The sequence below is a fragment of the Aethalodelphis obliquidens genome, unplaced genomic scaffold (assembly GCF_003676395.1).
Source record: "Aethalodelphis obliquidens isolate GAN/ISIS:26980383/991018 unplaced genomic scaffold, ASM367639v1 scaffold13, whole genome shotgun sequence".
Taxonomy (NCBI): domain Eukaryota; kingdom Metazoa; phylum Chordata; class Mammalia; order Artiodactyla; family Delphinidae; genus Aethalodelphis; species Aethalodelphis obliquidens.
This window is the reverse complement of record NW_020837957.1, coordinates 3,919,862-3,937,295: the sequence shown is the minus strand read 5'-3', so window position 1 is coordinate 3,937,295 and position 17,434 is coordinate 3,919,862. Positions and strand designations below refer to the sequence as shown.

The 17,434-nt window shown below is 39.4% G+C and overlaps 1 protein-coding gene across 3 annotated transcripts in view; it reads right to left on the bottom strand.

The window, feature by feature from the left end:
- The window catches only part of PDE4B (phosphodiesterase 4B), a 593,994-nt gene that overhangs the window by 8,441 nt on the left and 568,119 nt on the right, over positions 1–17,434 (bottom strand). For all 3 annotated transcript variants that reach the window (XM_027113997.1, XM_027113998.1, XM_027113999.1), the window contains 5 exons: positions 9,250–9,343; positions 3,583–3,761; positions 2,243–2,341; positions 1,937–2,101; positions 58–157 (listed from right to left, as the gene is read on the bottom strand). In XM_027113997.1, coding sequence (XP_026969798.1) covers positions 58–157; positions 1,937–2,101; positions 2,243–2,341; positions 3,583–3,761; positions 9,250–9,343 — 637 coding nt within the window. The remainder of the gene's footprint in view (positions 1–57; positions 158–1,936; positions 2,102–2,242; positions 2,342–3,582; positions 3,762–9,249; positions 9,344–17,434) is intronic.

The window sequence follows — 17,434 nt, the reverse complement described above, 5'->3', positions numbered from 1 at the left end:
AAATGAAGCAGTGACTCATACAATTATCTCAAGTGACTGTTCTAGTGGCGAACTCACTTGTGTTGATGAGAAACTGATTGGAGACTCCAGGATGATCTACGTCATGAATAGCAGCTGCAAAAATGGCGGCCAGGATTTCCAAATCTGTGAAGACGGCCTGCAGGGCAAAATGAGTGCACTGAACTCCATGTTCCATTTGCCTATCCTACTTAATTAGTTTCATACTAAGGTACCCCATTTCATTCTTGTTGGGAGAAAGATGGTTTGTTGATTTATGCAATATCTCAATATACTATTTTAATTAAATGTAGATTCTGTCCATCATCATAAGGTCTCTTATGTGAGAGGATTGGTGGTCAGAGCCCATGCCCACATCGAGCCTGCAGGCTGAGGCTCGGGGAAGGCGTTAGCACAGCGCTCATGGTAAGAGATCAGGTGGTACCTGATACCTGTTTCTTGGATAAGTGGTATAACAGGATGGTGCTTATGCAACACAAGCACGTCAGACTGGCTCTGCTCTGATATAAAAAGCTTCATATGCTTTCAGGCTGCATAACTAAGGCCAAATTCCAGATTTATAAGCCTGCCAATAAGTTATTTCTTAAAGCTAAATTTGTAGCATGGTCAGAGCTTTCACACATTTATTCATTCATCCATTCAGTCAATACCTATCCACTCAGTGATTAGTATGGACAAGATTTGAGGACATTTCTGAGAAATGAGACCTAATGCCAACTGCTCAACTCCTTCATGCCATCCCGTGAAGCCTCCCTCCTCTGCCCCTACCTGTATGCAATGATTTAAACCTAGTATTTATTTAGGTATAAATTGCTTCTGGCTGAAATGTCTTTCATCATTCTCTGTGGTTACTTAAATCTTCTGATCCTTCCATTCAATCTAATTATGCAAGGACACATTGAACTCTCCCTTCTCTAAACATCTGTGGTTCTCATGCTCAATTTCCAGCCACACAGTAGGTAACAGCAGCAGACAGTTGATAAACAGTGTTGGCCCACCGTGTGATACTGACACAGAACATAAAAATAATACTGTTTTTTTTTTCCTTCAGGGCTATAAAACAGTCTTAGCTTCTTGGATTTCATTTCTCAGAATATATGGAACCCAAGCAATAGAGTTGGGGTCAGTTTAATCTTTCTTCACCTTCCAAGCTGAATCTGCAGAGGTGGGCTTGGCTAGGGCATGGCCAGTCCCTTCCCACAGTGAGCCTACACATTTTGGAAATACCTGACCACCACTGCCATCTGTCAAGGAAGAGCATGGACTGCTGCACCCACTGGGCTGCTTATAGTGATATATACAAATGCATTAATCTGTGAGAGAAGCAGTCCCAGCCACCTTCTAGAGAGATGTCTAACAAGTTGGAAAGCTGTCCCTCTTTGCTTCAGCATTGTTCATTCTTCAGTTCTAGATTTTTCAGTTACTTTTCCTTCAATCCATAGAACCAGTTTTATGAATTCTTAGGCGAATAAGCTTATGGATGCTTATTCTTAACAGGAACTATATAGAACATTTTATATTATATTTCTGTGCTATCCCTCAGAGGACCTGGGATGGTGTAGGCAGCTCAGATCAGCACGTGCATACTGAGGATATACTATATACTAAATGCTGAACTAGACACTTATTAGGTACTAGAGATACAATGACAAATGGAGCATCCTATTAACTGCTTGATAATTAAATAATTTTTCCATTGTAACAGAGGTAAAGGAAAGGTTACTCTGATATGAGAAAGCAAGTAGAAATGTCATCCATTTATATTAATAACCCAATTGATACATGCTCTACATAATATAGAGCCAGTTCCAGTATGCACAAACATCTAATTACATTATTTCTATAAATATATCACATGTTGTATGGCACTTTTTAAGGAGGATGGGCAGGGTATGCAAAACAGATCATAACTACTCACATCTAAGGCTGGCGTAGAAAGAAGAACATGGGTTGACTGGGCTACATCAGCAGCGTGTAGGCTGTTATGATATGCCACATCAGCATGGTAATGGTCTTCTAAAGTCATCATGTAGGTAACAAAGGTGTCAGATGAAATTTTGAATGTCTTTAGGAGGTCTCTTTCCTACGCAGCAAAAAGGATTAGAAAACAACTAAGTGGATGTCCATAAATGAAGAAAAACCAAATCAGAAAAGTAAACTGGGATGGAAAAAAATCATAAAGAGCATCTAATTGGATAACCAACATTCACTCCTGTTTACTCACCTGGAATATGGCATACATGATGCATGTTAGGGGCCTATTGTGTGAATATCCAGCCACATTGAAGATGTTAAGGCCCCATTTGTTCAGGTCTTCCAGCTCCTATATCAAAATTAGAGAAATTTAGAAATAAGGACAGTTTTGTTCACATGCCTCATTATTTTTATTTATTCTGGGGACCGGGGTTGGCTAAGTCTTTAGAGTATCTATTTAGAGTGTTCTGGTTGCATGAACGTTTGAAAATGGAATGATCTGGGAAGTTGAGTATCTTCATGCTGTTTAGAAGGTTCTGTACATATTTTTCAGAAAAGGGAGAATGTGTGTTTATTGATAAATTTTGTTTCTGACCTCTAATTTTTTGCCGTATGTCAGTCCTCAGTCAATGTTGCTTTCGGAAGTAGGTGCAAGTGATTAGAGATCATTCTAGCCCCATTTCCCTGTCTCTCCCCTTCTCTGCTCACTGGTCCATGAGTAACAGCTAGAAAGCAATCTCAGGGAAACTCCGCTGCCCTTTGGTTATTATCACTGAGAGCCATGTCAAGGAGACTTAGCTGCTAGAATGTGTGTAAGTCAACCCTGATTTAGTATAAAAGGTCATGAAGATGCTAGTCATCCATTACATCCTAGAGCTCCTGCGCCACAGAAAGACTTGAAAGAAACATCATTCCATCCTGTGTTGTGGGATTATTCCAAGATTATCTGATTAAAGGAGCAATTTATTCCATTATTAATTACTGCCCAGAGTAAGGGATCCAGGCTCTCCCCAGAGGCTTGGCCCAATGTGTAATCAACCTTCTTCTAATGACATCTTTCAGACACTCCCTCACTGAATGTTCATTTGTTCTCATTTCATATTCTCACAAGGCCGAGAGAACCTCAGCAGTCACCTTGCACGGCCTCCGAGAGGAGGTATGAATTCTTTCTGAGCCTTCCTCCACTACTAGGGTTTGGGCTCAAGGGTCAAGGCTGTCAATTTCTCTCATTTCTTCTTCAGCTCTGCCAATCAGTGCAGATATTCTCATCGGTCCTTGGCATACAGTCTCTGAAATATCCTCTGGGGTAATTCAGTCCTGTCTATTGCCCTCACCTTGGATTCTCCCAATATGCGTTCAACAGGATTCTCCATTCATAGGTTAATGGACCCAACTCAGGACAAAATATGGTCCTTTGGTGCAGAAAAAGGGCCTTTAACTAGGTGTTCAACAATGGACAATGGGCTACATCAGCCTCATCATACTATTTAATAATAAAGCAAAAGCGATCACTGTTTTCTAGTAGGAGGTTTTAGACATCTGCCTGCTATAAAGCAGAGCTACACGAGCACACACCCAGCTCATACACACCTTGGCTAGATGATCTTCATTTTCCGTGTTGACTCCAAAGCGTGAGATACTTGTATTATTTAAGCTTGAACTATGCATCAGTTTTTTCACTCCGCTTATCTGTGTCATGAGCTGTTGCTTTTTCTTTTTCTCCCTGTCTTTCTGGGTGGGAGATGGAATCTCCACGTCATTCTGCTTGTCTGCAACAACACAAAAATAGGTTTTCCAGTCCCTGTGTGCCAATGAGAACCCACTGCAATATTCAAAAACAACTTGTAACGGTCTATAATGGCTGGCTCATCTTAGGAAGGTCTGTCATAGCATTATCTCACTTGATCTCCAGGACAATCCGGTGATACATGATTTTATTGCTAAAGCAGCAAACTGACGTCCAGAGGAGCTAAATAAGTTGTTCAAGAAGTGGCAGAGGTAGAACTCAATCCCATGTCTTCTGTTTGATTTGGGACAATTACACTCATACACTTTCAAGGTGAGGCATCAATATTTATATGTAAATTTCTTATTAAAGTGAATAACTTGTATGTTTGTAAAAACAGAGAAGGTTCATGTAGCCAAGCCCAGGTTAATAAAAACAGGCTTTATGTTTTGCTCACTTTATTATGTTTGTAATTATTGTTTAATTTAAAAGATCCATATAACAGTAGCTGGGTTCAGTTTAGATGAGTAGTATATATGTTAGAGAAATAAATGGCTTCTAATCTTCAAATGATTCCTCTAAAGCCCTGGCTTATGACAATTTGAGGTTAAGAGGAAGACTGTAATTTCAGTTTTATTTCATGCCTTGTGTCTATGAATTCTGCTAGTAAATAATAACAACGCCTCTCATTGGTAACAGGCATTACATTTATTAATGTATTTGTGCTTATTAAATATCTATAATCATCTCATTTTTTTAAAAAAATCTGCTACAAGATAAAAGGAGGGCTAGGGTTAGTGAGAAAAACATATCTACCTGCTCATAGAAGCTCTTTCTTCTATATCATGCTATTAAAAATATCAGCAATCAAATATTCTATTTCACTTCTCAGGGAGATGGATGGATCCCGAGTCTTTCTGAAAAATGCATTAACTCTCTCAGGCCACAGGGATGCCTGTGAATGCACTGAGGCAATCAGTTATTGAGGTGCTCTACAGCTACTTCATTGAACTAAATGACACCCTGTGGCTGAAAGAGTTAATGCAGCTTTCAAAAGTTGCTACATTTATCTCTACTTGTTTCAGCGAAAATGAGTCCAAAGACAACTTCTCTATTTGAAAATGACACATTTCCAGATGGCCTGCTGGGATCTAGATGATTTGCTTTCAACTCTTGCAGCTGATGGCATAGTCACACGTTCTCCCTGGAGACCTCCGCCTGCTCACAGAGCCCTGTGGACAACTCATCGAAGCAAAGTGAGCACAGTGAGGTGGAAGCAGCTGTCCTGGACCCTTGGCACCTGGCTGTAGGGCTGGAGCAAGAGATTTCTCTATCCCTAGCATCTCAGTGCTGTCTCTGGGTGCCCCCAAGTTCCTAGATTCATCAGCCTATGACTCTGCCTTAGGGAGGAATTTTAGTGGTCATCCCAGTTAGTTCAGGGGTTTCCAACCTAGTTCAGCATTAGAAGCACCCAGGGAACTTTTGAAAAATACAGATTTATGAGCCGCACCCAGTCCTACTGAATCAGTGTTTTTTAAAAGTCTTCCCAAGTAACTTTGATGATCAGAGTCAGGTTTGGGAACAAATAATAATCCCACATGTTCACTTTTCAGATGAAGTCAGCAACTTTCCCAAGCTCAAAGGGCAATTCATTCAACAGATATTTATTTCGCAATCACTTTGTTCCAGACGCAGTGATTTAATAGCTTAGAACCCAGGCCTTCAGGTTCCCGTTAAAATCTCTTTCTGGTCTCTCAACCTTTGGCATAAAAACTATATATGACATTACTTTTGAAATTACTTTTCTCCCTGTCACTTCACTCCTAATAATGACTGCTTTTGCTAAAATAAAAGGTCACAATAGCCCCTGCGTTTCCTAACCATCATTCTTCACCATTCTTCATGCCTGGTTAACGAAGCTGTTAGATTCTTCTGTGCCAATGCAAATATAAAACCTCTAGTGGGTCTAGCAGCTTTTTCCCTTTGTTTAATTAAAGATTCCCTGCGACAGCGAGAAATTGAGCCGAACCACTACTGTGTCTGGAACATTACGATAAAGAAGAAAGCCATTATCCACAGAGAGTGCCATTTTGACATTAATGGGTGTTTCCCTATGCAGGCATTGGAACAACTGATGGGTTTCCCTATTCTGAATTTCCTCTGCTAAATGCTTAGCCAGTCCTATGCAGAAATAACCTGAAACACACACTCAAAGAATCATACTACATGCTTTGTGAGTTCACATTTACAGAATGGTCAGACTACAGTGGGGAAAGAGTGGAACAGTACCAAATAAATAAATAAATAAACAGATGCAAAAAACGTCTCATCAAAACTCTGATAATGGCGGCATTGGAGGTGCTTTTCTTGCTAGCTTACAGCATTTAATCATGCAAAATTCCTGAGTTCTCTTCCCTGTGTCTTGAGAATTCTATGTTCCAGCTTTGGAGACAGTAAGTCGGGGATTTAAAGGGGTGATTCTTCTCTGAAAAAATATCAACTAACTTGTAATATCACATCTAAATATCTTGCTTTAATCTGTGCTCCTTCTCCCTGGGTCCTTTACTTCCTCCTGTACCAGCAACTCGAGCCCATTAACCTGTATGAGCATCACAGAGTGCCTGCACTGATGGTCTCTTGCCTGCATGTCAGCCTGTCCATCTGGACGCCATCCTTTTACATGGAAACAATACAAGTTTCACACATTCCCCGCAGTGAGGGATTTCCCTCCTTTCTGGATGACACATTTTAACTTTCAATGACTCTTACTGAGATACTGCTCTTCAAGTTTAACTGAAATCAATAAGGTCTTCCCATTTTGTGCTCTTGGAGATGGTTGCTGTGCTCTGACAAGAGGCTCTTATATTATTGGAAGCTGTTAACACATTTTTAGGTCCAACAATCCTGATTCTAAAGACTTTTCTCCATAGATTACATCTATTACTGAAAGGTGATTTTCTTCTGACAGCCTAATAACCTTTCCTAGTTAAAGAACTGACAGGTATTTTGATCTAGGAGTCAAGAGAGTGAAGTCATAGTTCTGGCTCAGGAACATTTTAGCCAAGTAATCTTGGTCAAGTTACATAGCCTTCTGGGCCTCACTTTTCTTTCTTGGAAAATGAGGGAACTGGATGAGGCCATTAAGGTCCCTTTCAGATCTGACATTTTGTGAAGAAGGCTTCATGGTCCTCCAGGAATACTCGCCATGCTCACAAGACAGGACGTAGAGTTCCATGTCCTGCATTTGCAGTTTGGAGACAAGCTTTGTTTGTTTGCTTTTTAAGATTATCAAATTGTAAGCCTACAGGCTGTTCCAGAGAATCCAGGTTGCCAGGTATGTCTTAGCAAGACTGATAAACTCCATCCATATAGAAAGTTAGAGCTGGAATGGACAGAGGGTGTCATCTACTCCAGTGTTCCCATTTTACAGTTGAAGTAGCTGATGAATCTTTTGTTTATATGATGGATTTTTTTCTCCCTAAATTTTCTCAAGAATATAATCTGTCTGTCTAGTCTGTTTGATCGGGTCTACCTTGTGTGTGCACATGCGTGTGCATGCAAACGCACACACACAGGCTCACCACCCTCCTAATGTTGAGTGTGTAAGGACTGGGGTTCTAACAACCTACCTCAAACCACTTGTTGTTGATAATTTAATTTTGGGGGGAATAATGAGAAGCCAAATGATGGTTTTCCTCAAGAGATATGCCTCCATAGCAACTGGAATATTCAACAGAGTTGACAGTTACCCGTTCTTGAGATGCAAAGTGTTGAAACTGAGAACTCATTTTTATTATCTTCTCAGCCTCCTCATTTGATAGCCTTTGATGCTAAAATAAGAATAATTGGTATACTAAACTATTCTCATGGTCCTTGGCAAGCAGATAGTGAAAGAGGCTACAAGCCAAGAGGACTGCTTAGGTACAACCTTGGATGATGAAGGGCTCAGAGACTTCCTGCAGCTTTACTCCGGTGGTCAGAGTCTCTTCTGAGATGACAGACAAGCCCTGATATTTTAACATGCAATGTTTATGAAAACAAAAATGAGTCCTTGCACTTATTGATTTTATTCTTCTTTCCCACAGTCATTAACCTGGAGACTGTCCCTAAAACAGTCCCTAGCTTATGAAAAATAATTGGGTGTCACACAGATGGACAGGAGAAGATGCCTGCCTTCAACAGAATAAAAGGGGATAATGGAGAAGGAAAGGATCAGTACACAACACCTTCTGTTCAATTAGATTCTAGCTCCTCTTGCAGCTAGGACATATGAAAAAAATCTTCTCTTTGTTCTCTGACAAAGGTTGCCACAACTGCCGCTGGAGAAAACCAGGTGCTGCAGACACCCACATACTGGAAACAGTTGGAAAGGCACTTGTCAATCATGCCATGCCCACTGGCCACAGAGTAGCGCCATGAGCTTTCCACTAGGCTGATCAAAGATTGATCTGCTGATAGCAGGAACTGCTTCGGTATGAGAGAAATAGAATTGATTTTTTAAAATAAAACTAGAAGAGGTATGTGTTTCCATAAGACATCAAGGCAAATGCTCATTGATTTAAGGATATGCAGCAATGCCAAAAAGAAGGGAGGTGTAATATTCAGCTAAGAATAGGTCATTTCCCTGGAAAGTGGAGTTCTGCTAAATGAGCATAATTCAGTGGTAATTGAAAGTCAACAGAATCAGAGTCTAAAGGCTACCCATTCACTCTGAAGTACAGATTTGCAGGTTCTGCAGGCCTTATTCAAGAAAAATACACAGCAGAATGGCTTTAAACATGAGATCAGAAATTCCTAGTAATCAAACAGGATGCATGACAGTAGTTGAGAGGCACTGATGCAAACCTTTCCTGTCAGTGACATGTGTTAAAAGACTATCAAAGTGAAAGCAGAGACTGATAGGTAAGTATCAGATTAGGAAGATAATGATGCTGCTTGCAGAAGGCTAACTCCTTCAGAGAGGTGGAGATTCTTTCTGCCCTCCCCCCATGTATCGTTAAGAAATACCTTAGCAAAGCAACAGTCAAATTATTTCCAAAGCTTATTATCATGGGTCAAATCACCATACAGTTCTCCAGCCATCTCTCGCAAAGCATCTAAAAGGAAACCTTTTGCTCAAAGCCCAGTTACTGGAAGAATTTAAAGAATACCATGTCACAGGAGCCAATTGGAGTTGTCCCTAAGGACTGGATGATTGAACCCCCCATCACCCACCCCCCCTTCAGAGGTCTTGACAGAGATGGAAGTGGGTGGGTAGATAAGGAGTGACCTGAGGTCTATATAAATTTAATTAGCCCATAATAAACTTCTCTCTTTGATGGGTATTTTCATTCAGTTTTTTCACAACACCTTACAGCTTATTTTTTTTTTTATGTTAAGGATTGTCTTTAGTTCTTATTTTAAATGGATTTGTTTTTCTGTCACTTAACCCCATTCCAAACTCATATAGTGATGTTCCTGACAGGTTGCAGAAATTAATATTAAAAAAAAAAATCTCAGTTATGGAATAAGTTTTCCAGTGAATATCTTACCTAAGAAAGTATTTGAAATGTATTCAGACACCTGGTTCCCCGATCGGCTCATTTCTGAAAGGTGTGTCAGCTCCCGGTTCAGCATTCTTTTGAACTGTTTATAAAGAACAAAAACGTATTAACCACCTAAAAAATAGCAAATTATCATTTTAGATGTTTCCAACTTTATCAAGAACCAAGAGACCGAGTGAGCAGACATCATTAGATAAATGATACCGTTTCTACAAAATACAATAATGTGAAATTATTCCAACGTCACTTTAGGGAAAAAAGGTTTTCTTAAGATTTCTTAGAATTAACATCTGATTTCTTTTGCAAACATAGGAAAAGGAATTTTAACAGAGGTCAAGATCATTTCCCTTAAAAATGTAACCACATTTTAAAATACGTTTATTGGAAATTAACGTTAAAATATAATTTGAGTTAATAACCTATACAGTGAGAGGTGATTAAATGTGAAAAGTTTAAGGGAAAACAAAAGAAAAGATAAGCATCCTTTAAAAATAGACACGTGTAAAAAGAATAGCGTTAAAATACAACACAGTCTATTTAAATACAATGTAATATAACATGCCCCTATTTCACCATAAGCAGCCTCAGTGGGCTAAGTGATAACACAATTAAATCACTACAGAGGTTTTCTACTTCACAGAAAACATACACATGTAAATGTTTCACATTCTATGAAAGACACATAATGGAATCAAATTAACCCACCTTGATGTAACCCCAAGATACAGATAACAAATAGTTTGCCTCAGGCATTTTGGAATGCACTCCTTGCCACAATCCACAAAAATCCCTTTGAAAGAATTCACAGTTCTGAGAGAGCAGTCCCCAAAGGATCGGGAAAGCCTTGCAGATTCAGTGGTAAAATAATCAGAACTTATGATAGACAAAGCCTCCGAAATTTAGGGCATTTTCTAATCCAAACAAAGCCCATCTTCGCACTCCATTCTTGCAAGAAGCCTATGTTCCCTGCTTCTTCCTTGGCAGAGAGAGTAATGAAATCAGGACGTGCACGAAGGTGCAAAAGCCTGTCCAAATGCATTCAGCTGGCTGGTCTGCAGCACTTATGAATTATGAATAGTCCTGGTGGCCGAAGGGGTTTCCACTCTAGATTAGTCCTGCTCAGCTGAACTCTGCAAGGAAGGAGCAATTCTTCTTTCCCGAGGGGATGCCAGACTAGGAAACACAGCCATCTTTTTAAAAGGAGAAGATTAAAATGGAGGAAGCCCCATGAATATTTAAAGCAATCCGAAGTCGGTACCCTCCCCCATTTCATCTAGGTGTTCTTCACCCTCTCTCCACTGCGGAGACCAGGACACTGCAGACGCAGCGTCCGTACAGAGCTCAGTCGCTCTAAGGGTTTCGAAGTGATGGTGTGTTTGATTAATTTACTTTCCGAACATTAAAAAAAAAAACGTTGAAAAAGCGAGAACTGTGGCTCTTTTCAAACTAGACTTTCAGTATACAAGAATACTTTTTAAGCTAGCTTTTAGGGAGATTTTCTGCACACCAACGGCGTGCCAGTGCATTTAGACTTCTTTCACAATGAAACGAATGGGAATAGAATTAATGGATTTTGTTTTAAAAGTACTTCGTATGCAGAATATAATTTTCTGCCCTCCATCAGCTCATTAATATGCACATGAGACTGCATTCGACAAATGAATTAAACACATTTAACCTTTCCATCTAGGATCTGGAGTGAGTTAGGAAATACAAGCTATCGTTTGCTGCATGAATGGAGAATTATTCGGGGTTATGAAAGACTGTGCTGTTTTGGTATTTCAGTGTTACATCTTCTAATTCATGCTAGAAATATTTAAGAATTAAATTAATTTTTATTTTGTTTTTGCAATCTGGAGCATGCTGAGGAAGTCTTTCCTATAGTCTCTCTCTCTCTCTCTTTCACCTTGTCAGCTTTAGAAAGATCACAAGCAAGAAGAAAGTCTGAGACTAGAGCCCTGCAGTGGGATTCCCTACCCAGGCCCATCCCACTCCCCTCCTTCTCCCTCCTCCGTTACCCCACCCCTGGACTCCCAGGAGTTCAAGTACAGCACGTTAAAGAAATAGAGAAGCACCATGGCAACAGTCTCCACACGCAATTGGCTCTCTTTCCTGCGAGGCACTCCCCTTTCAAATCAGCATCCTGCACAGACAATGGCTTCACTTCAAGCATCCAGGCTCCCTCATGCCACTGCCTGTGCCCAGGAGACTAGGCCTTTTGAGGTGAAGCCAATGCAAGTCAGTATTGCCGTCCTTCAGCTCACTGCTCTATGCATTGTCCTCAAAGAGGCATGCACAGTCACCCTCTTTCTGGCGAACACTTCTGGTGTACGTGTGGGTCTTCCCATGATATAATATGTTAGTAACAGTCACCAGAAATCTCTGAATTAATCATCTCAGCTAGTGTGTTTTACTTATCGAGCTGCTCTGCAATTTGAACTCCAGGTGAATCATGTAAGTTCTAAGTTGTTTATTTTTTTAAGACAAAACTGCTGTCATAATAGCCTCTCATTCTCAGTTCTCAAAAGACAGGCACTTACACTAAAGACTCAGAAGCTGAAAAAGACAGGTTTCTGTGCTCTGATGGATCAGCTGAATTTTGGCAAAGAAGCAAACTTTACTCGGAGCATTGCAAAAAAATGTCTTGTAGAAAGCATAGAGACAGATGGTTTTTTTAAATTATGTCTCCGCACTAGACTTAGCCAAATGTAACATTCAAGCAATCATCCTCATTTTGGTTCCTTTGGTCTCTTGGAAATACTTAGGAAGATTTTGGAGTCAATCAGGTTTGTACTAGTTGAATAATGCCATTTCATCTCATGTATTTGGTAAATATTTACTGAACCCCAAAATGTGCCAAGCAATGCATTAAGGATATAGCAGTAAAAAAAAAAAAAAAAAAAAAAAAAACCTCCCCCAAACAAACAAAAACACTTTTCATGCTTTTAATAAGCTTTCATGCTAATAGAAATAGTCAGATATATTAGGGCATGTTCGTTAACCACAACAGTTACTGTCTGCTGAGGCTGGGGCCAACTCTTTATTAGCTGTATTGACCCTTCAGCTCAGAATATAGGAGCAGCTAGAAATTCAATCATAAAAGACTAGGAAAGACTTTCCTTCTTACTTTTTTTCTATCACCTCCCATTGCCACAGGATCCTGTTGGTATACATCGTCAATCAGTCCCAACGTGGGCACAGGGAGGTGGCTCTAAGCCACAGGGCTGAGAATAAACCAAACTCCTCACCTTTCCTGCAGAGCTCACAGATGGGTTAGTGAACTCATGTAAGTAGTTAACAGCTGAAAACTACCTCTCTCCTTCTCATGCCTAAATTAGTTCTCCTATGAGCCTTTTGCTAACGGCATGACAATGCAACCAAAACCCAAAGTCATTTTAAGGCAACCATAAAACACACAACATGATGAAGTAAGCAGATGGAGGTCACTCAGTGTCAGAAACTGACCCAGTCCTTTAAATGTTGCTTAGCAACAGCCTTTGGTTTTTCCTCCTCCATAAGGGAGGGTCCAACCACATTGACTAAGGCAATCACTGCTCTCATCATAAAGCATTTATGAAGGGCCCACTTATATTGGGCTCTGTACAAACTAAGCAAGGCAGACATGGCCTTGGAGGAGCAGACAGGGGGTATCTTTTACATTCTAGTAATGCAGAGTCCAATTAGTATGATTAGTGCTGGCCTGTGTGATGAGACACGTCAAGGAACGGAATAGCTTGTGTTTGAGGTTAAGGCTACGGAGACAGTGGGGAAGCTTGGCTTAGTGGGGTTTTCAGCGTCTGATTCCCATATGGGAGTTGTTTCTGTTGAGCCAGAGGTAGTTACAATGTAGCAGACAAATCTAGACTTTCATTCTCAGCTCTCGATAACAGGTAACAGTCTGGTGAAGTCACCTTAGCTCTCATATACAAAATGAGAGTGATGCATGATTTTAGGATCTCAGCCCAAACCTGTCAAGATTCTATGATAAATTTTGTGGCAGCCTCCTACAGTCTGGACATATTATTTACCGGCAAGCAAAATTTCCCAGAAAACAAAACTCTCTTAACACTACAGAGAAAAACAACCCAAATCGGAAATGCTTCAGTCCAAAAGAATAGGTCACCAACAAAGGAAGAGAAGTGGTTATCATCCCTCCAGAGTTTTATATTCTAAGACCCTTGGAGTCTCCCCGTCTCCTTATCAAGTTGGGTATTCAGTCCAGATAAGAAAATTAAACAGCTCCTGAGGTTAACTGTGGCCCCAGGAGTTACGGGATTGAAAGGGAATAGACATTATTTACTTTATCAAATGCAGTAGAGAAATCCACAAACAGGAGCACACTATTTCAAAGATAAATGTGTCTCTACAACCTAAGGTACACATATCCTATTTTTCTGTTAAGAAGCTGCCTTCACAAGAAAACCCTGTTAGAGCTTACCTAGAAATAATGTCCCCAGAGGAAATGGCCAAAGCCCCTTTTCAACACAGACAAGCAAAGTTTGTGAATGAACCCTTAGTAATACAAATTCCTCCAGTGCTTCCTTAAACTTACGCCCAACACTAGATTCATGAACACGGCCAGAAGTTAGTTATTTTCTGAAAAGGGAAAAAGATATCATTCTCTACTTAAATAATTCGATATTGTTTGCCTAGCATATATCTTCTCTATAAAAGCATATGCGAATTTTTTTGAATAGGCTACCTTTAATAGTGGGAAGTTACTTAAAATATATAGAATAGCAAAAGCTGAAATTGAATACAAACATTTTGTTTTATGGCTTCAACTTTTCTTTGGCTTCAATGCTACTACGTACAGAGAATATTTTCTTCCGAGCCAATTTCTCCTGAAGGGATGGAACACTTCATCATTTTTCTATATTTCTCATCAGAGGACTAGTTTGGGCTTTGTTCAAAGATCCACAGTAAAGCTAGAAACTCCCCTGAAAAGTTCTTGTTAAATCAATCACACAGGAAGGCTGGACTAGAATGATCTCGGAAATTCATCCTGGTTCTAAAACTTGGTGATTCTGCCTTTCTAAGAATAAAACCATCTAGAAGAGTAATAATACAAGGGACTAGTATCGAGCACATAAAAGACCTACTTTTAAGACTAATCTGGGCTTGTTAGGGGGTGGCCTGGAAATCACTTAAGAGTGAATCTTTAGTGATCAAAAATACTCTTCAGCCTATCAAAGGCTAGACAAAGCAGGCACTTTCCTCTCACTGATAACCTTAAGATGAAGTAAGTAGATGAAACCTGCAGATGAAAAAAAAGGTGCCCCTGAGAGGAAGACAACCTCAGGAGTCACCCTTGTGGGTGGCCGTCTGCGCAGAAGCCCATCTGTGAGACAGGCGCCTTATTGTGTGAGATCTTCCTGTTTTTGCAGAACGAAACAACCGCCAAAGTCATTAAAGTCACAATGACTTTATTAGGGACTACATTTTGACTCATATTTTACACTTGGTTAGTCATAACTTAATAAGAATTCCCGGGCATGAGAAAAAGTGAAGGGGCTGAAAATTCTGCCTGGAATCACAGAATGCTAGTAGTGGTAGAAGGAGGTTGAAACTGCAGTGGCCGGCCCAGTTTAGTGAGAAATGGAAGTAAGCAAGCTCGTCTCTTAGTTCTGGCACTCACCTGATGTGTGACCTTGGGTAAAATGAATTAACTTCTTGGGGCCCAGTTTCTGTAGTTGTAAAATGGCAAATTTATCAGGTTCTTTCTCATTTTGAAAAACATTGCTTCTTCCGTATACCTAAGTTTACATATGAAGGAATGAAGACCCAAAGAAGAGAAGGACTCGAATTCCTAAACACCTACACTTTCCTTTGCAAAATCTGATTTAAACAACAACAATGGGAATATAGTGTACTTTTTCTAAACCCCTTTATCACACTCACAAGTCCCACAATTCTTAACATTTCAGGTTATCCGACAATGCATCTCATCTCTTGTCTCCTTTTTGTCTTTCCCTATGAACTCTACCATCTATTTGAAACTTGATGTCCAATTTCTTTAATGACATATTTGTCCTATTTGAGAGGCAAATGAAATTGAACTGAGTTGGTAATGGGGTTAAGAAAGGAATAACTTGCCATTGTCCATTAATATCCACTTAACTGGACACTATATAGTTCCATGATGGGGCATTCTAGCAGAAAAGTTCTGCTCTATTACTGGAGCAAACCCCTGGTGCTCCAAGGCATATAGTTAAGTCGTTCTAACTGTCCATGTGCCGGATCAGAAAGAAATGCATCTAAACGTAGTAGAATTGAGTGATTCTCTTCTTAACTGTCCAGTGATGTAATAATCCACAATAGACATGCAATGAAAAACAATCATGGACATCTCTACCATAATTCTATAACAAAACATTGGCATTTATGATGAAGCTAAAAGAGAGTAAATTCCATTTGCTGCTTAGAGGACTAGTATCTGTTCAAGAGACATTTTAAAAGTCAAGGTAGGGACAAACCATTAGTGCTTTCATACAGAGAACTGAAAAAAAAATCAAAAGAATTTAAATATAACTTTGAATATAACTGCTCTACAACTTGATACTAGGTCTTGAACAGTTCTCAAAATTATTACCATAGTTGTTTCTTTTTACCCAGCTGTCTAGCTATGCTCTTTGCTGCTGTCTCTTTTTCTCAGAATTTCTGGAAACTTTTCAAGAGGAGATATGGCACACATTATTGGGATGCTAAAAAACACGGACTTTTCCTAGACCCAAAGTAATCCCCATAAAAATATTTAGAGAAATTTCTCATGAACTAACATTCCCCTAACTCTGAGAGTTGCTGCAATGACACAGTTTAATAGACAAAAGACACTATATTTATACCCAAAGCCTTATATTTTCATTATGCATTTTTAACTATATATACATATATATGTATATATATGTATAAGCTATGATTTATAAATATAGTGTGTGAGTATATATATGTTTTCACATACGTAGGGTTTCTAGATTTAGTAAATAAAAATTCAGGATACCCAGTTAAATTTAAATTTCAGATAAACAACAAATGTTTCTTTTTAGTATAAATATGTCCCAGATATCACATGTCCTAAATATCCCTTAAAGAGACTGGATTTCAAAGTCATACACTCATAATGTGTAAGGTTTAGAGGTACTGTATATTTTTAGATAATTTAAAATATTCAAACTTGTTCTTTTTGACAGAGGTCTTTCCTTCTGATGAAAAACACCTGCAACTGTTACTGAAGCTTAACAGTTTCATTTTATGTACCTGACCTTTCCCTTTTAATATGGTTGTTAATAGTGACAGACCCCCCCAAAAGGTACTATGACAGACTGAGGATGCTGGCCTGATAATTACACACAGCAGAGGCTTTATTTTTCTACAGATGACAAAAATCACAGTAGCAATGAGAAAAATCAAGGAATCAAGGTAAGCTATTTAGTTACTCTTTTGTTTTTCCATTTAAGCCTTCTACAACTTCTTCTGTGCGCGATGGCTAATATTTAACCTCAAGCTTCTAAAGCCAGTTCCAGGGCCATGGGACGTTAATGCAATTCCAAAGCAGAAGACTAAGGTTTCTTTTGAATGATTACATAGCCAGAGGTTCTACAACTTGCTACATTTTTAAAATTAGAAATCTTACCATGGATCAGACCCACGGTCCTTTCAGTTTAGTGTCCTCTCCCGACCAGCGGAAAACAGGACCTATGCTTCAAGGCCTTCATATTTAACTTGAAAGCAATGCCACAGAACAGGAAAATCATCCCCCAAACATTCTACGTTCTTTTCATAACCCCATAAAAATTGGTCATGATTTTCTTTAAGAACTGATTTGCAATTTTATCCTATAACATCTCCTGGGTTGCTTAAAATCTTGCATTAAATATTGCCTTATTAAAATTTCCACTATTTTTGCAGCCATAAAAATCTACCATAGCTGATTTTTGAGATTACTACTATACCCCTTTTAAACACAATATGCAGCATACCTTGTGTTTAATATTAATTATATTGATTTCAGCTAGCAACTTTCACATACCCTTTGAGATAAAAGACAACGGGATGCTTCAAAACGTCCCCTGGGAATCGCTGCTTCTGGATTAGCAGTTTCCCAGGGTTGGGACAGCCGCTTAGTCTGGAAATGTTCAAGATCAACTCTAGGGACCATCAAATAAATAAAGAA